Source organism: Tursiops truncatus, chromosome 19, assembly GCF_011762595.2.
Source record: "Tursiops truncatus isolate mTurTru1 chromosome 19, mTurTru1.mat.Y, whole genome shotgun sequence".
Classification (NCBI taxonomy): Eukaryota; Metazoa; Chordata; class Mammalia; order Artiodactyla; family Delphinidae; genus Tursiops; species Tursiops truncatus.
This window is the reverse complement of record NC_047052.1, coordinates 52285946-52308897: the sequence shown is the minus strand read 5'-3', so window position 1 is coordinate 52308897 and position 22952 is coordinate 52285946. Positions and strand designations below refer to the sequence as shown.

At 59.2% G+C, this 22952-nt stretch overlaps 1 protein-coding gene across 1 annotated transcript in view; it reads left to right on the top strand.

Annotated features, from left to right (window-relative positions):
- SHANK1 (SH3 and multiple ankyrin repeat domains 1) overlaps positions 1-22952 on the top strand; it is a 43253-nt gene that overhangs the window by 17398 nt on the left and 2903 nt on the right. Inside the window, exons 14-21 of the mRNA XM_073796676.1 lie at positions 7087-7169; positions 7380-7504; positions 8095-8230; positions 8529-8609; positions 9380-9448; positions 9885-10003; positions 18065-18161; positions 19844-22940. Of these exons, the coding sequence (XP_073652777.1) occupies positions 7087-7169; positions 7380-7504; positions 8095-8230; positions 8529-8609; positions 9380-9448; positions 9885-10003; positions 18065-18161; positions 19844-22940 (3807 nt within the window). The remainder of the gene's footprint in view (positions 1-7086; positions 7170-7379; positions 7505-8094; positions 8231-8528; positions 8610-9379; positions 9449-9884; positions 10004-18064; positions 18162-19843; positions 22941-22952) is intronic.

Below are 22952 nucleotides of genomic sequence, written 5' to 3'. Positions count from 1 at the left end.
CACATGCCTGTCCCTCTTCATGCATGTCACTGTGTGTGCGCATTAACAGATAAAGTCGTGTGCATGCATTTGCACCTGTCTGATCTGGAATTCAGGACCTGGGGTGTTGGGGGAGGGGAGGGCAGAAGAGGGGAGGACTCCAGGGCTTGAGCTTCCAGAAGGGCAAGGCTGTGGGGGAGGGATGGTCGTAACTGGGCATCTGAAAGATGAATCCTCCCCTCCCCCACCCCTCCCCCTAATCCAGGGAAGGGTCTCCTTGTTCATAGCATCCTTCCATTAAATGTGTCCAAACCTATGTGTCTGTGTTCTGGCCAGTGGGGATGGATGTTGGGGGGGAGGGAGAAATGACAATATGAGAAGAGAGGGCGGGACTGGGGTCCCACCCTGCGCCCCAAGTGTCCGAGGCGCTTGACCATTGTGCGTGTTCGCCTGGCACGTCTCCGGCTCTGGGCACTGGGTGAGTATCGAGGTCCCCACCCCACCCGGAGTCTCCCATCAGCCTCTGCTTCTTGTCTCTGTCAGTGTCTCTCTGGGTCTCCTCTTGGCTTCGGTTTGGGGGTCGCTTGCTCTACAGCTGGATGGGGGCGGTCCCTCTTGCCCTCAGCTACTTCCTTCTCCTCTCTCTAGCTCTGTCTCGTCAAGTGCATTTTCTTCTCTCTCCTCCACTCTCGTGCCCGCTGGCATGTGCTGCTGTGTTTGCGGCGTGTCTGAGCTTCTCCTCCTGCCTCCCCCCCTGCTCTCCGGCCCCCTGTCTGGGGTGCCCTGGCCTGTGTTGTGACCCCGCGTCCCAGCTGGAGCTGTACAGTCCTCCTAGCCTGTGCTGCCCTCTCTCCTCTCCCTGGGGGTCTGCGGCTCTCGTGTGAGCCGTGGACTGTGGATGTCCCTCCGCCTGGACTTCTTTGGGGGGAGGGGTGTCTCTCACTGCTCTGGCGCCCAGTCTGAACGTCCTGGCCTTCCCTTTCCGGCCCTTCCAGACTGTGTTGGGGTGCACTGTGTGTCTGTCTGCGGTGGGGGGCTGTGTGTCCCCTCCTGGAGTCCCCCTCACCGTGTTGTCCCTGCTTGGGAAGTGGGGCTTGGTCCGCGCGTCCCTGCACGCGGTTGCGAGGCATCTTGTGTGATGTTGTGCGTCCCTCTCCCCCCTCTCCCTCGCTCTGCACCTGCGCGGGAGGGCTCTGGAGGGGGGAGGGTTAAGGGGGAGGGCCAGACCGGAAGTGCCTCCCCCTTCTCCTCCCCCCCGCGCCTCGCCCCTCCCCCTTCTCCCGCCAAGGGGGCCCCCACGTTCCCCTCCCCCCTGCCCGGCCCCCTCCACCGCCCGGCGCAGGACGGCAAGGGGTTAAGCCTCGCGCCCGCCGCCCGCCTCCGGAGCTGTCCGCGGTGCTGAAGCCGGCGCCGTCCGCGGTCCTCTCGCTCCCGCCGCGGCCCGACCCCGCGCCCCGCGCCCCCGCGCCCCCCCGGCATGTGAGCCCCCGGCCCTGCCCTCCCTCCCGCGGGAGGGTGCGCGCCCCCTCCCCCTCCCCCCTCTCGGCGCGGGTCAGCATGAGGCGGGGCCTGGGGGCCCGGACACGGGGGTTCGGCCGAGCGGGGACGGGGACGCGGCGGCGGCGGCGGCGGCGGGGGCGGCCGGCACCGGGACCGGGCCCGGGGCCGGGGCCGCGGCGGCGATGGCTTTGTCTGCGGGCGGCGGCGCCGGGGGTCTCGGGGGCCGCCCCGGTGGGGGCTCCCTGCCGCAGCCGCCCCCCCGCGCTCTCCTCCAGCTGGCCGGCCCTGGGGCCCCGGCGGCGCAGCGTCTGGTATATCTACAGGTAACGGAGCGCGCCGCCCCTTTTCTCCGCGGCCCGACCAGGAGGCCCCAGCCCGCTGTGACGACCCTCCCCCAGCCGCTAAATCCCCCATCCCTGGGACTCCTCCCCCGCCCCCAAGCCGCCCCCTCCGCCCTTCTCCCCTAACCTTCTCTCAGCACTAAAGCCTTTCCGGCCCCCTTGTCTCTACCCTTCTTTTTCTCATCCCCCTCCCTGGGCCTCTCTCCCCGAGCACCCCGCAACACACACACACACACACACACACACACACACACACACACACACACTCTCCAGGCCCCTCGCAGGCCCTTCCAGGCCCCCTTCAGCTCTTCCTCCAAGACCTTCCTCCAAGGGAGGCCCTCCAAACGGACTCCACTCCGGGTTTCGGGCCCCACTTGTCCTTCCTGCCACCCTTAGCGCCCCCATTCTGGAGCCCTCCGCTCAGGCACCTACACCCCAGGCCCGCGTTTCTCTGATTCCTGTATCCCCACACCCCTTCAAGGAGTTGGCAAGTCCCCCCATTCATACCCCTCTCTCCCATTCACAGTCATTCCCCCCCCATCACACACGCATCCCGCCCCCGGCCTCCCCTCCCCTCCCCTCCTCTTTTTCCGCTGCGTGTCACTGTGAGACTGTGCGTGTGTCCCTGTGGCTGTGTTGGTGTGCGTGCGTGTGTGCCTGCCTGCAGCCCTGTGTGTGTGTGTGTGTGTGTGTGTGTGTGTGTGTGTGAGAGAGAGAGAGAGAGAGAGAGAGAGAGGAATGGAGAGATGGTGGGCTCCCAGCCCACCCCCCAACTGTGTCTATCTGGGTGTCCGTGTTTGACGACGTCTGTCACTGTGTGTGACTTGGAGCGATAGCAAGGCTGTCTAGGGACTCGTGTGTGTTTGTGTGTGTTTGGGGGGGGGGGGTCTGTCCCAGGGACTGCGGCTATGTTTCCCAACACCCACCCTCCTTTGCCAGGCCTGTCCTCTCCCCGACAGCTCCCCCCCTTCACCAGTGACTCCGTGTGTCTCCATCCCCATGCGCCCCTCTCCCTGCCCCCTGAGGGTCTATGCCTGTGTGGGGCACGTGTGCTGAGACACGGCTGAGCTTCTGCACCGGGAGCTGCATCTGCCTGTGTGTGCCGCTTCTCAGCATGGGAGGGGGCTGGCTTCCCCGCGTGGGGGCCCGTGTGCAGGCCCTGGAGAGGCCGGTGGAGATGGTACGCGGGGAGGGGCTGAGTACCAGAGGGGGGCGCTATGTACAGCAGCAGGCTCTGGGCTGTGGGATGCTGGGTGTGTGAGAGGGACCTTCAGGGTGGGGGTGGAGGGAGTCGATGCTGCTGCAGTCTCTGTGTGTGGGATCTGGTGAACAAGAGCTGGCCGCTGAGCTCCAGAGGCCGCTCAGGGTCGCCGAGGGATGGCTTGGGGGAGAGCATTGTGCGCGCTCCTGCGGGGCAGGTAGTCAGCAGTACGGCGCATGAATGGGGTGCTGCGTGGGTAGCGAACACTAGGGCAGGGGTGGGGTTAGAGGGTCTGGGTAGGAGGGTGACAGGATGAGAATGGAACGGCGGCGGGGGGACACTGAAGTGGGGGGAAATGGGGAACACCAAAGCATAGAGCGGGTGTAGCGTGTGCGGAGAAATGGGGTAAGGAGGCAATGCAGGAAATGTGAAGAGAATTTGGGGGTGGGGATTTAGGCAGTTTAGGGAGAGCACAGACAGAGGATGCAGGGAATGTAAATGAAATGCAGCTGCAAGTAAAAGGAGGCGGAAGGAAGGGTGTGTGATGAAGTGAATTGAGGATGTAAAAGTAGGAGGAGGCTTCCACGGATGAGAATGGAAGGGGGGGGACTGGGGAGTATGGAGGAAACCTAGGATGCTGTAGGGGACACGGTGGAGGTTCTGCACAGAGGCTCGAGAGGATGTGGGAGGGAGGAGGGCAAAGGAGGGGGAGAGGTGGCCTGAGAGGAGGTGGCCTGGCCCAGGAGGTCACAGAAATCAATGGAAGACACTTTGGGAAAGAGGATGTGGGGTGTGTGAGGGCAATTTGGGAGGTGGAGGGAGGGCCCCGTGGGGTGTGATGAGGGCTTGTGGAATGAGGGCTGATGGGGGGTGGGTTAGGGTCCTGTGGAGCTTCCAGCTGGTTTGGAGGAGGGGGGATCGGGGTGCAGAGCGAGGTGGGGGCATACACAGGAGTGGGGGAGAAGGAGTACAGAGTTGCAGGAATCTGTGAGGACAAGGGGGCCATTAGGCAGCTCAAGAAGAATGTGGTGGATGAGAGAGGCACCACACAGAGCTGGGACTTGTGAGAGAAATTCGTGGGAAGGAGAGAGGCATATGCCCAGGGTGGGGAGACTTGAGAGGGTGGGACAGAGGGGGTGCTTCGATGGTCAGGGGGTGTTTGGATATTATCGGGGTATATGGGTTGCCTGCGGGGAATTAAAATCTCGGCTTTGACATTTTTCTGGTGGTGCGAACTTGAGCAAGTTATTTCTCCGTGCCTCAGTTTCCTCATCTATAAAACGCGAATGATAACAGTCAACGCCTCCCAGGGGTGTTGTAAGGACCGAGTGAATAAATAAATGCAAAGTGCTTGGAACGCCATCTGGCATTCAGCAGTGGTTCAATAGATGTTACTCCTTGTTGTGTTACAGGCATAGCCTGGGATAAATTTCAGGCACTGGAGGGGCACGTGCATGGTGAACTGGGGACAGATGTCTCTGTGCTGGGGTATCTGGGTGCCGTGGAGTGGAGCGTATTACTACTGAGTGACCCAGGTATTTTCTGGGGAATTGTTGAAGACTTTTGTTGGCTGTGTGAGCTCAGGCAAGTTGCTTAACCTTTCTGTGCTTCCGTTTCCTCACTTGTAAAGTGGAAATGGTACACACAGCTACCTAGAGGCTGACTGTGGGAGACAATTAAGTCATTTACCCATGAGGGGTTTCAAATACTGCCTCACACATAGCAAGTGCTTCTTCTTGGCATCTAAAGGATATGGGAGTTTTGTTGAATTGTATCGGGGGATGGGCTGTTTGGGGAAGGCTTTTGTATGAAGTGTGAGGAGAATGTGTGGGTGAGAGATTCCAGGGGCAGGGGAAAATTGGGGGGAAAGCAGGGGTTTGTGACATGCATGAAGGCAAGCGAAACTGCTGTAAGTGAGGACTAAAGGGGATCTGAAGAGCATTACTGGCCACTGGGGGGGCCCTGGAGATCTGGAAGGGCTATGGGGGTAGCAAGGATACGAGGGCTCGAAGGAGCATGTCAGGTTACGCCGTGGGCACCGAGGTGGGGACAAGGATGCCACAGCGTTCATGGTCAGGAGTAGGTAGCTCTGACTTCTCAACCAATTCCTGTCAGCCCTGTCCACTCGCTCCTGGAGGCTTCTTTGCCTCTTTCCTCCCCTCCCCTCCCCCGTCCCTTTCAACCCCTTCCCTCCTTCTCTTCCAACATCCCCTCTACCCAGCTACAAAGGTGGCTGGTCCCTGGGTTGAATATAAGGTCAGAAAGACATAGCGGGTATGGTGTAGACGGGTTTACTGGACCATCGTGAACCTTGAGCAAGGGCAGTTGTGGGCTGTGTCTACATGTGCATGCCTGCTGTTGGACCCACCAGGTTATAACGAGGAGGGTGGGAGCAGGGATGTGCAGAACACCGTCCCTACGGTACCGCCGTATGGATTTGACAGTGGATGTCAGGGGGGGTCGTGGGAGTATCCGGCGTGCTTGTGTGTGTGGAGGGAGGGTGGCACGGAAGTACAGTAGGAGCACCTTACGTTTTGTTGGCGTGTGCTGGTTTATGTTCAGGGGGCGTGTTATGGGAACACACCGAGATCAAAGTGAAGGGGAGTTATTAGTGGAGCATACTGGGGTGTGGCGGGGTGTTACTGAAATATACTGGAGTATCCGTGGAGGGCTGTTCTGCGAGGTCTCTGGGGGTAGGTAATCGGAGTGCGCGGGGAGCGCGCTTGGCTGTGATTGGAGTGTGTTAGGGCCCGCGGATATTACCGGGGGACGATGAGGGGGTCTGTGTGTGTGCTGGGCCGGGTTTCTGACCTGACTGCAAGACGCAGCGAGGCACGTGTTCGGGTGGCTCTGGGGTGGGGGTGATTGTGGGTATTCTGAGGCGCCTGGAGCCTGGGCGTCTGGGTATTCCTGCTGTGTACTGGGGTGCCTGGAATGGAATGGATGTGTAATCCTGATGTACGCAGTGGTGACGTCTAGGGTTTGGGGCTGGTATCTGAGTGAGCCCCGGGCGGCTGTGGAGATACACGGAATAGTTTTGCGTTTAACTGAACTTTGCTGCGTATGTGAGCCTTGCCTAAATGTGCTGGTGGGCTCTGGTGGCCTTCCTGGGGACCATCCACATATTCACACGCAGTTTGCATTTTGCTAGAATCTACCGACTGCATGAAAGAGGTACATTTGAGATATACCGGGAAGTAGATGTCAGCGCTGTCCGCTAGAATTTTCTGCGGCGATGGAGATGTTCTGTATCTGTGCTGTCCAGCGTGGTAGCCACTAGCCGCACGTGGCTGCCAGGCACTTGGAAACGTGGCTAGTGAGACTGAGGAACTGAATTCTTCAATTTAATTTTTAATTAATTTGCATATAAATAGACACAGGCAGCTAGTGGGCACCACATTGGACGCTGCTGAATAAGCAGTTTTACAATACGTGTGGGGACCTGGGGAGTTGGTACTGTAGCATATATATGGTCAAGGAGCTGGGAGAGGTATTATCCAAGTACACGTGTCCTCTAGACCAAAAGACTTGACCGAACGAAGACAGCGCATGAATTCTATTGCGCATGTGCTACGGTACCCAGCCCTGTGCCGAATACTATGTGTACTATATATAGGGAACTTCCACAGCGACCCCATCAGGTGGAGCCTGTTATTGCCCCGCATTATAGATGAGGAAACTGAGGCCACAAAGGTTGAAGGCGTGGGCTCAAGGTCACAGACGGAAAGTGGCCAGCAGGGCCTCCAGCCAGGCTGTCCGTTGATCCGGCAGCTTAGCTCCCCGTTCCTCACACTGTGCTTTGCTGAATGGATGGGTGGATGGAAACACGGATGGATGAATGAGGAAAGACTGAGTGGGAGAGCGAGCGCTCTGGGCTCTGAGGGGGAGGCTCGTCAGGGCTGCTGCGAGCATACACACGTGGAGTGGGTGAGGCAGCTCCTCGGAGCGGGGATGACTGGTTCTGGAGCTTGGGCTCAGGTCACCAGGTGGCTGGTGGGGCACGTGGGTCTCATGATTCCTTTTCCACCCGCCCCACCCCTGCCCCTCCCCCACCCTCCCCGCCAGTGATTACATCATCAAGGAGAAGACAGTTCTGCTGCAGAAGAAGGACAGTGAGGGGTTTGGGTTCGTGCTCCGGGGGGCCAAGGGTGAGTGGCGGCCGGGGAGGGGACGGGGGAAGGGCTCTCTGACCCAGGGGGGAAGACAGGGAAAGGGACCCCAGCCTGCCCACCACCCCACCCCAGGGTGCTGGTCCCACAGCTACGGTGAGGCCTCCGTGACTTGGGTCTGAGCCCCATCCCCTGCTCGGCCTCTCCACCCCCTCCCCTCCGACCCCGCCGGCTCCTCCCCATCTGCAGCGCAGACCCCCATCGAGGAGTTCACCCCCACCCCGGCCTTCCCGGCGCTGCAGTATCTGGAGTCGGTGGACGAGGGTGGCGTGGCATGGCGAGCTGGACTGCGAATGGGAGACTTCCTCATTGAGGTGAGTCCCGGCCCCCAACCCCAAAGGCCTCTCCAAAGACCCTACCCCTGGCCCACCTTCCACAGACACCGCGCTCTCCTCTGGGCCCCTAGCAACAAATCCTCAGACCCCCTCGTGATCTATGCCAGGATGCGGCTGCCCAAGTCCAGATTCTCCTTTGGCACCAAAGCTTCCCAAACCCCGCCCCCTCCCCCCCCCCCCCCGCAGCCAGCCTCTGCTTCTTCAGTGACTCCATCTGAAAGCCTTTCTGAAGTATCTCAGATGACAGAGCTGTTCCCCGCCCCCCCCCAGGGCACGGGCTTGCACACATACACACACACACACACACACACACAATGCTGGAGGGCAAGGAGGGAGAGAGAGGCAAATAGGGTGGGCCCAGCCCCTTCCCCAACCCTGAGGCCAGGAGAGTTACAGGAACAGAGTGTTGGGGGCTTGCAAGGCAGAGGAGGGTCAAGGGGAGAGAAGGGTGACCGACAGTGCCACATACAGGGCAAGGCAGGAGGAGGCCGCTTCGGTGGGGACCCTGAAGTGGAAAGCATCCCTCCCCTCACCTATTGGGTGTGCTCTGGGGGGTGTCTGTGCCACAGGTGAACGGGCAGAATGTGGTGAAGGTCGGCCACCGGCAGGTGGTGAACATGATCCGCCAGGGGGGCAACACGCTGATGGTCAAGGTGGTGATGGTCACCAGGCACCCGGACATGGATGAGGCTGTGCATAGGAAAGGTGCTCCTCCCCCACTCGTGTGGCCAGGCCCGGGCCCCCCACTGCTACTAGACTTCAATCCTCAGGGAGCCCTAATGGCCCAAGGGTCCCCACCACCACCAGCAGCGTTCCCTCCCCCAGGGCTGCTGGTTCAGGGCCTCTGGAGAGGAACTGAGTGAGGGCTCAACATGCACATGCGGATGGCATCTCTTCTCCGAGCTCTGGGAGCGCCAGAGCTCCGCGGTGGTGCACGGGCAGGGGGGAAGGTCACGGGCTTTCCTTCCAGGGTGCTGATGCCTGATCCCGCTCGTTTTTCCAGCACCGCCGCAGGCTAAGCGGCTCCCGCCTCCAACCATCTCCCTGCGGTCCAAGTCTATGACCTCAGAGCTGGAGGAGCTGGGTGAGCTTGCGGGGCTGCTGGGGCCCAGGTGCTGCGGACGGAAAGGGGCAGAGGGAGGCTGGACCGTCCCTTGAGTTTGTTAGTGTTGTTAGTGACCAGGGGTCCTCGTCCTGGTCCTGTCCCCCCGTCCATGGGTCAGACTGTCTCTGGCCTGCGTGTGCGTCGCTGGGAAAGGGCGTCTGAGAGCCGACTGTCCTTCGTCCTCTTACATCTGTTTCTGTGTCGGGGTCTCTCTGCGTCCGTACGTTCCTCTCTGCGGGTCCCTGTTTCCTTTCTAGCCCCTGTCGCTCTGTTCCACCTGAACCCCACCGCCACTCTCCATCTCTCCCTCCACCAGCTCCCCTCACTCCCACTAACAGAAAGGAAGGCGAGCCCCTCCCTCCAGACGGGGCTGTTTCCCCTGCCGGGGGCGGATCAGGCAGCTAGCCGACCGCCCTCACCCCAGGGCCCTGAGGGAGGCGGGCGTTCCAGAAAGGGGGCCCCTCGCCTCCCCCTGAAGTCCTAACTCTTCGCTCCTCTACTGCCTCTCCCCCGGGCTAGTCTCGCCCTGGAAGAAGAAGAGTGGTGAGTGGGCACAGGACTGGCGGGAGGGCCCCCGACCCTATATCCCGCCGGCGGGCTCGCCCCTCCCCCATCCCGGCCCCTCACTGCCCCACTCGCGCTTGCGCACGCCCGCTGGCCACGCCCGCTGGCCACGCCCGCTGGCCGAGCCCGCTCCGCCCCGCCCTCCGGGGGCGCCCCTGGGCTTCATCCGCGTCCTTTGCCCACAGAGTACGAGCAGCAAGTTGCGCCGGTGCCCAGCGTGGAGAAAAAGCGGACCGTGTATCAGATGGCTCTCAGTAAGATGGCCCCGCTCCCTGGGCTGCCCAGGGCCCGACCCCGCACCGCCTGGGGTGCCGCAGCCGCTCCACCCCTCTCCAGGCCCGCGCCCCTTCAGCCACCCCCGCACTGATCACCTTCACGCCTCAGCTTGGCCCCAGCCATCATGAGGCTGAGTTCCCACCCGTGCTTTGAGCCTCTCCGCACTACCTTCTGCCTCCCTTCCATCCTCCCTCTCACGATGGCCGCCCTCACCCCTTCCCATCGCTGGGTCCTGCCTGCGGGGCTGGAGACTGTGTCTCCGAGCAGGGCCGTCGGGCCACCGGGAGGGAGACACGGGTGCCCTTTTCTGGTTCACACAAGACACTGAATGGGCTCCCGGCAGCTCTGTCTCTGCGCCAGGCCAAAGCAAACTTCGTTTCTCTGGCTCTCCGTCCCTCTTCCGCCTCCCCCTAGACAAACTGGATGAAATTTTGGCGGCCGCTCAGCAGACCATCAGTGCAAGTGAGAGTCCTGGGCCTGGTGGCCTCGCGTCCCTGGGCAAACACCGACCGAAGGGCTTCTTTGCCACTGAGGTAGGCAGCCTCGTCTGGGGAACCGGGCCCTTGGGGGGAAGGAAGCTTGAGGGTTGCACAGGGCAACTTGGAGCCTTTACCTCTCTCCTTGCAAATCCTTCCTGACTCCCCCGTGTTAAATGCCCGTCCTACGGGGCACCGCGCTTCCTGGGGTTCCCTCCTTTCTCCCCACTCTGGGCGTCCCCTTTCCTCTCGGCCCATCCTCTTCCTCCTTGTTGTTCCCCCAGATCCCATCTCTCTCACCTCCCTCCACTCTCCATCCTCTCCTGCCCAGCTCTTTCTGTTCATCTCCATCCCACCTCAGGGGTCTCAGGGAAGGTAAAACGGTGTCATGGATGGCGCTCCCTGGCCCAGGCACAGCGCATAATAATAGGTGCTCAACAAGTGGTAGTTATTAAAATATTAATTATCATCTCTGTCTGCGCTCTGCCTGCTAACCTATAGTGGGTGTTGATCACATTTCTGACACTACGATTTTACGTGGCTCATCTCATTCATTCCTTGGAATCATCCTGGGAGGTACACTCGGTTGTGATACAGAAGGGAAACTGAGGCTCAGAGAGGGAGCCGGGATTTCAACTCCAGGCAGTCAGGCAACTGGATCCGTGATCCAGCCACGGCCCTGGCTCTTCGGGTGGGGACCTGCTGGTCCCTTCCTGGCTGCCCTCCTCACTGAACTGGGCCCCTTCGTGGGGACACATCCCCCCACCAGCCCTGCCAGAGCTTTCCCCCCTCCCCCCTCCAGAGGCCACACGGGGCCCTACCTCTGTCTCAGCACTTCCTTCTTCTCTGCCCAGGCCCTGCCCTCTGACCCCACCCTCTGACTCCCTCTTTTTACAGGCCACACCCACCACTGGTGACCAAGGGACCACTGACTCTAAAACTGGGTGCTTTGACTCTTGCGGGACCATGGACCCCTGTGGCAGGCTGGCATAGTCCTCATAATAATGCTTATAAATGCATAAAATAAAACATAATTCGTAAGGGTCAAGAACAGTACCTAACCCCGGGGAGTGACAGTGGAAGGGTGTACCCTCCCGAGCGCCGTGCAAGCCCGAGCCCAGAGTTCAGCTCTCGTGAGTGGATGAAGTTAGGTTACAAGCCCCTTGACCCAAAAATAAAATTTTAAAAAATACGTAAGATAACAGAAGAAGCCAGTTACGCCGAAATACAGTTAGCAAAATATTTTTTGAAAGCAAAATTTGCGATCTAGTAATGTCGGTGCCTTTTCTTCACCGTGGTAGCCAGAAGGATCTGGTGCTGGATGTTGACTACTCTAATTTCGAAGTCCTAAGAAGCACAAACACTATTTAGAGAAATCTGCAGCCTCTGCAATGAAGAATACAGAAATACCTGTGATTTCTGTCGGGGATACAGTCACAGGTTTTGCTTAGACTGACGTGGGCTGTTGCCCACATCCTTAATTGAGAAAATGTTGTGTTTTAGCTGGAGAATAATGAAAATAAAGACGTAGGGTTTTCTCCCCACCCAAGTAAGCGCACAGGGCCCCCCGAAATCCATCCATAGCCCTCTTAAGGGCTCAACCACCTATTCTAGAAGGCCTAGTACTTATTTATTTATTTATTTATTTATTGGCTGCCTGGGGTCTTCGTTGCTGCACGCAGGCTTTCTTTGGTTCCGTCGAGCGGGGGCTACTCTTCGTTGCGGTGCACGGGCTTCTCATTGCGGTGGCTTCTCTTGTTGCGGAGCACGGGCTCTAGGCGCGCGGGCTTCAGTAGTTGTGGCTCGCGGGCTCAGTAGCCGTGGCTTGCGGGCTCTAGAGCACAGGCTCAGTAGTTGTGGCGCACGGGCTTAGTTGCTCCGCGGCGTGTGAGATCTTCCCGGACCAGGGCTCAAGCCCGCGTCCCCTGCATTGGCAGGGGGATTCTTAACCACTGCGCCACCAGGGAAGCCCCCTAGTACTTTTACAAGAGCCAGAAATGCAGGTGGCAAATTTTGTATCGAGACTCCTAGAATTTCTCCCAGATTTAGAGGCAGAGGGTGCTTGGCCACTTCTCAGGGCTCGGCAGAGGGCCCTGCATGCAGGAGCCATCACTTCACACCCATCCTTGGCTTTGCGAGGAATTTGACATCTCTGGGCCTATTAGGGTCATCTTCCATGCCCACCTCCCCCCAGGGTCGGTGTAAGGATTAAATGTCCACAGGTAAGGGGGAGGGATAAATTCAGAGTTTGGGATTAACAGATACACACTACTGTATATAAAATAGATAAACAACAAGGACCTACTGTATAGCACAGGGAACTATATTCAATATCTTGTAATGACCTATGATATAAAAGAACCAGAAAAACTGAATAACTGAATCACTTTGCTGTACACCTTAATCTAACGCAACATTGTAAATCAACTATACTCCGATATATATATATAAAAAAAAGTCCTGTCCCCCAAAAAAAAAAAGTACATGGGCAGTAGAGCTAGGCAAACCTGCCTCCAAAGCCTGACCGCCTCTAACTTACTATGTCGCTCGGCCCACGCCTTTAATTTTTCTGTGCCTCAGTTTCCTGTTCTGTAACATAGGGGTAAAGCCAATCTTGCTGGTTCTTAGGAGGACTGAATGAGATCAGCTTCTAGTACAGAGGCTCTCAAGGAATGGTGAGCCTCCCCATGCCATAAAATAACAAACGGGAGACCCTACTGTGACCCCCGCCTGCGCCCCAGAGACCCCACAACAACATTCCAGGCTCGGTACGGAGTCTCTAGTAACAGATTAAGGCCAGTCCTGTTTTCATTTATTCAGCAAATGCATGGAGTACCCACCAAGTGCCAGGTTGCCAGGGTGCCAGCCCCTCCCTGCATGAACCTCCATTACAGGACAGATAAGATCCTGGCTCCAAAGACACCCCCAGGTGGGCCCAGACACTGGCCAATAGTATAACCAGCTGCCAGCCTGCCCCCATCTCCTAGAAATGAAACACCTGAGGTCTTCATGGGGCCTCCCTTTCCTCTGGATCCTGGAGGCCAGTGGTCATCTCCCCTTTTCTTCTCCCTCCTGGGGTCTGTCCCTGGGCCTCCCCCAAGCCCTCCCTCTCATGTTGAGGGCTCTCTCTTCCCCCATCTCTGCCCTCACCTCCCACCAGCCACCCTGATCTCTCTCAACCCCTGAGTCAACACAGGGACCCCTCTGTGACCTTCCTGCATCTCCGTGCCTCTCTCAGTGGGTGGTCTTGTTCTCATCTGGGTCTCCATCTCCCATCTGTTTCGGCTTCTCTCCCCTCTTCACTCTCCCACTTGGACTCCGCTGCACCTAAACCAGGGGGGCAAGCGGGCAGTGTGGAAGCCCAATGTGGCCCCCCAGGCTCCTTTTAACGGACCTGCACCACAGTGGACAGGGCAAAAGATTGTGCAAGACGCCACTGTTTAAAAACTTAAGGATGGAGAGATTTCAACCCTCCCTGAAAAACACACCTCTGCGTAAAACCTAAGGGCGGCTGGGAGGACCCTCTGCACCAACAGTGAGGGTGCAGACCCCGGGCAGATCCGTTGTAGGTCAAGGCCCCTCTTGGGCTCTGTCTCCTCCTAGGGCTCTGCAGTTCACCTGTCTGTCCTCCCCTCTGCGTGGCTTTGCTTTTCTTGGCTACTGTCCGTTACCTGGTGACTGACCGCCCTGGGGGGGGGGTCCCCTGATCCCCACCTCCCACATCTTGGTCTGGGTGGTCTGGGCTCTGGTTTCAGCCATTCTCTGGACTCAGTTTCTCCCTCTGGTTATTTTTACCATATCATCTTGGTCGCATCCTCTGCCTCTTCCCCTCCCGGGGCATGTCTGGACCTCCTAGGGTAGCTCTGGCCCTCTCCATGGCAGAATCTCTCAGGACTGCCTTTTTCTCCCTGCCTTGCTGGGTCCCTCTTTCTCCCCATGGCTGTCTCATGTCCCCTCCTGTCTCTCCCCTACACCTCTGGAGCCCCATCTCTGCCTCTGTCTCCCCACCTCTGTCTTTGTCTTGCTCTGTCTCTCCATGTGCCTCCCCCTCCGATATCTTCCCCCTCACCCCGTCCGGGCGCTGCCTCCCTAACGCGAATTTCCCAGCCCATCTTCAGCCTCTAGCCTGTGCACGGCACCAGGGCGCACTCTGCCATGGAGGCACCAGACCCACAGCGACCCACGAGGTGGCACAGGAAGAGGGCGGGACCTCTGGTCAACTCGCTGGGGAGGAGTCTGCCCGGCAGTTGGTGACGTCACACGCACCTGGCAGACTCTGATTGGCTGCCCCCTCTGCGCAGGAGAGACCGCTCCCCGTTTGTTGAGGGAGGTCAGCCTGTCTCACCTTGAGTCCGTCCACCCCTCAGGCAGTCACTCCTAGCCTCCTCAGACGCCATTATGGCTCCTCTGTCAGTCAGACATCTCCTCTGCCACTATGATCCCTCTTGTGCCAAGCTAACCCATTATTTGATCCCTCTTTTCCACTTAGAAGGTCTTCTGCCAGTGTGCCAATATGACGCCTCTCCCTTGAGTCTGGACCCTCTTCAGCTAGGGGAACCCTTCTTCTATCACTCTAACCCTTCCCCCGTTATTCTGTCCCCTCCCCATCACTCTGACCCCTCCCCTGTCACTGTGATCCTTCCCCATCACTCTCTCAAAGGAACAGGACTAGGGTTACGTCATCAGGGTGCTCCCCCCATTTTGTCAAGGTGTCCTTCATTCTACAAATATTTATTGAGCAACTACTATGTGCTGGACCTGCTGCTCGGCCCTGGGAGTATAGGAGGGAACCAGCCAAACAAAGTTACCTCCCTTAGAGAATTGACACTGGCGGGGGAGTGGGGGTATTTTGCGGAACTGGGTTCTGCTGTATATAAGAGAAACCCCCAGATAACAGTGGCTTGAACGAACAAATGCTTATATCTCTGTCGTCTTGAACAAGTCTGGAGTAGGGAGTCTGAGGCGGGTGTGGCAGCCTCCATGGTCTTGAAGACCTAGAATTCTTCTCACCCTAGCCACAAAGTCACCTCGTAGTCCAAGAGGCTGCTGGAGCTCCAACGATTGCACCAGCATTCCAGGTAGCAGGAACAAGGAAGAGTGAAAAGGCAGAAGTGCAAAGGAGGGCACATTGTTGCTTCTTGGGTTACCTCTGATGAGACTTCCCAGAAGTAACACACAACACTTCCACTTATGCATCTGGGCCGGCTTTAGTCCTATGACCACACCTAGCCACAAGGGAGGCTGGGAAATGTAGTCTCTCAATAGGTGCCAAATAAGATGGGGGTTTTCTTACCAAAGAAGAAGAGTAGGATGGGTATTGGGTAGGCTACATGCCCAGGGAGGCAGACAATAAACAAGTAAGCAAGTAATTATAATAACTCTAACCTAGGGTAGGTGGAGGAAATTACGATGCAGAGTAATAGGAGGAAGGCTTTCCAGGGAGGAGACATCTGGAACTACCAGATCCCACCCAGTGTTACCCTGATGTCTGATGTCATCTCCCACCCCTCAGCCCTTGGCTCACCCACTCCAGACACACTGGCTTCCTAACTATTCCTTGAACACAGCAGGCTCACTCCCACCTCAGGACCTTTGCACTTGCTGCTCCTTCTGCCTGCAATACTCTTCCCCTGGATACATCCCTGGCTGCTTCCCTCAGGAGTTTGCTCAGGTTGTACCGTCTCAGCGGGGTCTTCTTGACTGCCTGATTTTAAATTATAGTCTCCCTCTCTTCTGTCGCTTACCTCCATCTGACCCACGTCGTATTTTACTAATTTATTTTGTTTATGGTCTGCCTGCCCTTCACGTGGGCAGGGACTTTTGTCTGTTCTGTTTACGGCTGCATCTGCGGCATCTAGAACAGCCCCTGGCATAAATCAGGTGCTCCATAAATATCTGTGGAATGAATGAGTGAATGAATGATGCAAACACGGAAATAGTCCCAGTCCAAGGTGAGGACAGTGAGAGGGGTAGCACAGGTGCATTCTATGAAGGTCTAGAGCATCACTGTCCGCTAGAGCGCTCTGTGAGGATGGAGATGTTCTCCCTCTGCACTGTCCAATATGGCAGCCACCAGCCATGAGTGACAACTGAACACTTGAAATGTGGCCAGTGTGATGGAGGAAGGGAGTTTTCAACTTCAGCTTATTTAAATTTATTCAAATTAATTGAAATGTACATCTGAATGGCTAGTGGCCACTGGATTAGGAAGTGCAGGGCTAGAGGAAGGGGGTGGCCAGGCCAGGGTGGGGGCCAGGATGAGAAGCAGTTTTCCCTTAGCAGAGAGTGGGGAAGGGATTTTCCAGGCAGAGGGAACAGCAGATGCTGAGGCTCTGAGCTGAGAAACAGCACAGGGAATTCAGAGAACTGGGAGTGGTTAGAGCAGGGGAACAGGAGGGGGCGTGGTGGGGAGGTGAGGGCACTTAGGGTCACACCCCAAAAGTGGGGACCCCATCCAAAGAGGCCTTCCTTTCTATGAACTTCTGGTCTCAAAGACGGAGAAGGAAGACACGTGGGGCCACCTGGCAGAAGCAGGGGAGTCAGGGCCCGAGAGTGCCTGACATTGGCTTGTTCATTTGACACAAGCTTATAGAACATCAGGCCTGTTTGGGGACTGGGGACCTAGCAGTGAACCAGACTGATAAAGTCACTGCCCTCAGGAAGGTTGCATTATGACTTCTGTGGGCCTTTGGCACTTTTTGCCCCTCCTTCCTAAAAAAAAAAAAAAAAGTTAAAAGTCAAAGTTTTATGACTGAATTATAATTATTTTTCCCTCCTATTTGAAAAGAAATTAAAACATTTCCCCTAAAAGTATCATGGGCCCTTGACCCTGTACCCACGGTGCCTGGGATAATGTCTGGTGTCTTCAGGGAGCTGATGTTCTCGCCAGGAAGACAGACAGACAGTAAGCAAGAAGTGAGAGAAGTGTTATGAAGAAAACACGACAGGGAAATGCAGTAGGCAGTGACTGGGAGGGGTATTTGAGCAGAGGACATAAAGATGGAAAGGAATCAGTGATGACCGGGAGGAAACCATTGCAGAGAGAAGATCCAGGACTTGTAAGTGTCCTAAAGCAGGGATGAACCTTGCGGCACTGCAGGAGCAAGAAAAGGTGGGTGTGGTGGGACCAGAGTGGGAGATATAGGCGAGGGCTAGATCATACACGGTGTCTTAAATCACCGTGATTCTTAATCTAAAATCAGAGCCTGAGATAAGGATGCTTGAGACAATGATTTCCTAAGGGGGAACCTGTAAGGGCATGGGGGAGACAGGATGGGCTGCAGAGAAGGTCAGCAACCCTGGTCCCCACTGGAGTTTGCCTTCAGCCTGGTCCCTTGGGGAGCTCGGGAGTGTGAACTGCAGGATGGAGATGATCCCTCCTTAGACCTTCCTGTCAGTTGGCTGCAGGCTGCTCCCAGAAGTGGGGGCATGTAACAGCTTGGGCACGTCAACGCCTTTGGAGGGGGAATGATTCTTCAGAGCAAGGGGCAGCCAAGTGTTGCAGGCAGGTGACACAGTGGCTGGGGATGGGCACAGCATCCTGGCTGAGGAGATCTGGGTGGGCACAGGCAGTGTCTACCCCAGGGGGCTTTGAAGACCAGACTTGGGAACTCGGATCCCTTCCTAACTGATGTGAGATGCTAGTGTAGGATTTTAAGCAGGGCAATAACATGATCAGAATTTCTTTTAGAAAGATCCCTCTGACTCTTGCGTGGAAAGCAGACCAGGAATGGGTGGCAGGACAAGGTGGGCAGCCAGGAGACAAGGAAGAGGCTACTGCCGTCATCTAGGCAGGCAGTGGTGGTAACTTGGACCTGGGCAGTGACAGCAGGGGTGGAGAAAAGTGCCCAGATTAGTGATCGGCTTGGGAAGCAGAGCAGACAGGCTCAGTTGATAATCTGACGTTTTCCCCCTCTTTCTCCCTGCTGCCGCTGTCAGGACTCAGAAACCTTTCCCTAACCCAGAATTCCCTTCCCTCTCCTTCACACCCCTCTCCCTTCCTGCAGAGGCTGGGGAAGGAATGGAGGATGGCTGTGTGGGGAATCCATGGATTTTCATGCCCTGACTGATGTTTCTCTGCTCTCTTTTCTCTCTCCTCCTCTGACTGCCAACCCAAAGTCGAGCTTTGATCCCCACCACCGCTCCCAGCCAAGTTATGAACGTCCTTCTTACCTGCCTCCAGGACCTGGGCTTATGCTCCGGCAAAAGTCTATTGGTATGTCACCTGCAAGGGTGGGTGTAAGGGATGCCAATGGGGAAAGGGGAGGCTGGGAGGGTGACAGTTTACGGGGAAAACAAGGGAGCCTGGGAATGTTCTTTTCTCCTTCCATATGTGACCATCAAGTTGGGCGAAGAGCTCAGGCTTTGTTGCTGGGCAAACCTGGGTTTGAATCCTGGCTCTTGTCCATCCTGGCTGTGTGACCCAGGGCAGGCAGCTTCACTTCTCTGGGCCTAGGGCTCTGCATCTAGAAAATGGGGACATCATTGCCCCTGCCTGGATGCGGTTAAGTCAAAACCACCACAGACCCTGGTTCATTCTCTCTTATGCCAGAGTCCATTCATTCATTCATTCATTCTACAAATGTTTAGTGAGCACTACCATATGCCAGGCTAAACTGCTGGGGATTTGTCAGGGAACAAAACAGACTAAAGGGTCCTGCCCGCATGGAGCTTACCTTCTAGCTGGGGAAGACAGACAACAGCTTATAAGGATAAGAAATAAGAAAATGATATAGTATGTTAGCTGTGTTAAGTGCTATGGAAAAAAATAGAAAAAGAGGAGAATGAGTTGAGATGTCAGGAGTGCTGGGGGGCAGGTGTGAGCTGAAACTTGGAGATGAAGTGGGGAGCCATGGGACTATCTGGAAGTAAGGCATTCCACACAGCAGGAACAGCCAGTGCAAAGGTCCTGAGGTAGGTAGGACCGAGCTGCCATTTGCTAAGAGAGCAGCTTGGGAAGATCGTGGGGAGGAGATCGGGAGCTCAATTTGGGGCCTGCTTAGTTTGAGATGCCAGTGAGACATCCAAGTGGATGCAGCATTTGGATATAGAAGCCCGGAGCTCAGGGGCAAGGATTGGGTCCGAGACAAGGCATGGGAGTCTTCAGCAGGGAAGCAGTGAACGAAGCCATGACACTGGTTGAGATAGTCAACGGAGAGCGAGTAGTCAGAGGGAAAAGGGAATCAAGGACTGAGCCCTGGCCGTCGATAAGGAGGCAAAAGATTCCACTCCTCCAGTTCCCTCCAAGTTGTTTTGCTGTTTGGATCTAGCTTTTCCGCAGCTTCAGTGTCCACAGTCCACCAGTGTGTGTCATTTGCCTAGTATCAGTTACCTATACATCTGCCTGACGTTGCTTACCTATGAACTGGCTCCCTCTTTTAAATATTAGCCTCACCCTAAGCAGTGCTATCTGTGAAATCACAGATCTGATGTGCTAATTACATTTCTTTTCTGCACGTACATGAAAAGAAATCTGTAAGTATGCCCAGAAACACGGTATCTCTTCCTGGTTCAAGCCATTTTTGCTCATCCCAAGCGACCGCCCGCATATACCTTGCCTTCGGGCGAATTAGAAAAGGCGCCCCCTCCTGGCCCTGGAAGGAAGTTAAGCTGAATTCCGCCCGCCCCCCCCCCCCCCCCCCCGCCCCCGGCACACACCACACCTCTCTTGCTCCCTCTGCCGTTTGCTGTTGTGCAGTGCACAACCTGTATTACTGTATCAAACGGATTTGCATTTATCACATCTGGGTAAGCTCTAGACCAGCCCATGTTCTTCTTAACATCTACTGGGTGTCATTATTATTATCATTGTAATATTGAAGTTCTGTGGGACAGGGGAACAGAGAGGCCACCCCTTCCCATCCCCACCCTGCTTCTGGATCCTCCGTGTCTTCCCAGGGGCTGCAGAAGATGAGAGACCCTACCTAGCACCCCCAGCCATGAAGTTCAGCCGCAGCCTGTCTGTGCCTGGTTCGGAGGACATCCCGCCGCCGCCCACCACGTCCCCACCAGAGCCCCCCTACAGCACACCTCCAGCCCCCTCTTCCTCCGGCCGCCTCACTCCCTCTCCCCGGGGAGCGCCCTTCAACCCCGGCTCAGGTGTCCCCCACCCCGCCTCGTCACCGTCGTCCTTCGATGGGCCCTGCCCTCCTGAGAGCCGTGTAGGGAGCCGTGAGAAGAGCTTGTACCACGGCGGGGCCCTGCCCCCTGTGCACCACCCGCCCCCCCCACACCAGCCGCACGCTCCGCTCCCCCAGCCACACCACCACCACGCCCACCCGCCCCATCCCCCGGAGATGGAGACAGGCGGCTCCCCCGATGACCCCCCACCGCGACTGGCTCTGGGGCCCCAGCCCAGCCTGCGAGGCTGGCGGGGCGGCGGGCCCAGCGCGACCCCGGGGGCCCTGTCCCCGTCGCACCACGGCAGCGGGGGCGGGGTTAGCGGCTCCTCCCAGGCCCCGGCCCTGCGCTACTTCCAGCTGCCTCCCCGGGCGGCCAGCGCGGCCATGTACGTGCCGGCCCGTTCGGGCCGCGGGCGCAAGGGCCCGCTCGTCAAGCAGACCAAAGTCGAAGGCGAGCCCCAGAAGGGCGGCGGCCTCCCGCCCACGCCCTCGCCCACGTCGCCGGCGTCCCCGCAGCCGCCGCCGGCCGCGGCCGCCCCGTCGGAAAAGAACTCCATCCCCATCCCCACCATCATCATCAAGGCTCCATCCACCAGTAGCAGCGGCCGCAGCAGCCAGGGCAGCAGCACCGAGGCGGAGCCCCCGACCCAGCCCGAGACCGCGGGCGGCGGCGGAGGGGGCGGCGGCGGCGGCGGCTCCTCCGCGCCGAGCCCCGCCCCGGCCATGTCGCCAGTGCCGCCGCCCCCCTCGCCCGTGCCCGCCCCCGCCTCGCCCAGCGGCCCGGCCACCCTCGACTTCACCAGTCAGTTCGGAGCGGCCCTGGTCGGGGCGGCTCGGAGAGAAGGGGGCTGGCAGAACGAAGCCCGCCGGCGGTCTACGCTCTTCCTCTCCACCGACACGGGGGACGAAGAGGGCGGCGAGAGCTCGCTGGGCCCGGGGGCGCCCCCGGGCCCCCGGCTGCGCCACTCCAAATCCATCGATGAAGGCATGTTTTCGGCCGAGCCCTACCTCCGGCTGGAGTCCGCAGGCGCCGGAAGCGGCGGCGGCTACGGGGGCTACGGAGCCGGCAGCCGAGCCTACGGGAGCAGCGGAGGCAGCAGCGCCTTCACCAGCTTCCTGCCGCCGCGCCCCCTGGTCCACCCGCTGACCGGCAAGGCCCTGGACCCAGCCTCCCCGCTCGGGCTGGCCCTGGCCGCCCGAGAGCGGGCGCTGAAGGAGTCCGCGGAGGGCGGTGGGGCCCCCCAGCCCCCTCCGAGGCCCCCGTCGCCCCGCTACGAGGCTCCGCCGCCCACGCCGCACCACCACTCGCCCCACGCCCACCACGAGCCGGTGCTGCGTCTCTGGGGAGCCCCCCCGCCGGACCCGGCGCGCCGGGAGCTGGGCTACCGGGCCGGGCTGGGCAGCCAGGAGAAATCCCTTTCGGCCAGCCCGCCAGCTGCCCGACGCTCCCTGCTGCACCGCTTGCCGCCCACCGCCCCCGGGGTCGGGCCCCTCCTGCTGCAGCTGGGGTCCGAGCCCCCCGCCCCGCACCCCGGGGTGAGCAAACCCTGGAGGTCCGCAGCCCCGGAGGAGCCCGAGCGGCTGCCCCTCCACGTGCGGTTCCTCGAGAACTGCCAGCCCCGGGCCGGTGGGGCGGGGGGCAGGGGGCCCCCCTCGGAGGACGGGCCGGGGATCCCGCCGCCCAGCCCTCGCCGGTCCGTGCCCCCCTCGCCGACCTCCCCGCGGGGCAGTGACGAGAACGGGCTCCCCCTGCTGGTCCTGCCGCCCCCCGCCCCCTCGGTGGACGTGGAAGACGGCGAATTTCTCTTTGTGGAACCGCTGCCCCCGCCCCTGGAGTTCTCCAACAGCTTTGAGAAGCCCGAATCGCCCCTCACGCCGGGGCCGCCCCACCCGCTGCCGGACCCACCCACCGCGGCCAGCCCAGCGCCCCCTGCGCCGCCCCCTGCCGTGGCCGCCGCCCCTCCCACGCTGGACTCCACCGCATCCAGCCTGACTTCCTATGACAGCGAGGTGGCCACGCTGACCCAGGCGGGCCCCGCAGCTGCTGGGGACGCGCCTCCGCCGGGCCCAGCAGCCCCAGCCGCCCCGCCTCCCCCTGCCCCACAGCCTGGCCCAGATCCTCCAGCTGGCACAGATTCTGGTATCGAGGAGGTGGACAGTCGGAGCAGCAGTGACCACCCGCTGGAGACCATCAGCAGTGCGTCCACGCTGAGCAGCCTGTCTGCCGAAGGCGGGGCTGGCGGCGGGGTGGCCAGTGTGGCCAGTGGGCCGGAGCTTCTGGACACGTATGTGGCCTACCTGGACGGCCAGGCCTTCGGGGGCAGCGGTCCTCCTGGCCCACCATACCCGCCGCAGCTCATGACTCCCTCTAAGCTCCGGGGCCGGGCGCTTGGGGCCAGTGGAGGCCTGCGGCCTGGCCCCGGTGGGGGACTCCGAGACCCTGTCACTCCCACCAGCCCCACCGTCTCGGTGACGGGGGCTGGAACCGATGGGCTGCTGGCCCTGAGTGGTTGCTCAGGACCTTCGACGGCAGGTGTGGCCGGCGGTCCAGGGGCTGTAGAGCCAGAAGGCCCACCGGTGCCCTTGCCATCCGCCTCCTCCCTGCCTCGGAAGCTGCTGCCCTGGGAGGAGGGCCCGGGTCCACCACCACCACCCCTGCCTGGGCCCTTAGCCCAGCCTCAGGCCTCAGCCTTGGCCACAGTAAAAGCCAGCATCATCAGTGAACTCAGCTCCAAGCTTCAGCAGTTTGGGGGCTCCTCGGCAGCTGGTGGCGCTCTGCCCTGGGCCCGGGGAGGCGGCGGGGGAAGCGGGGACGGCCACCACGGGGGAGCCAGCTACGTCCCAGAGAGGACTTCCTCCCTGCAGCGGCAGAGGTGAGCCGGGGG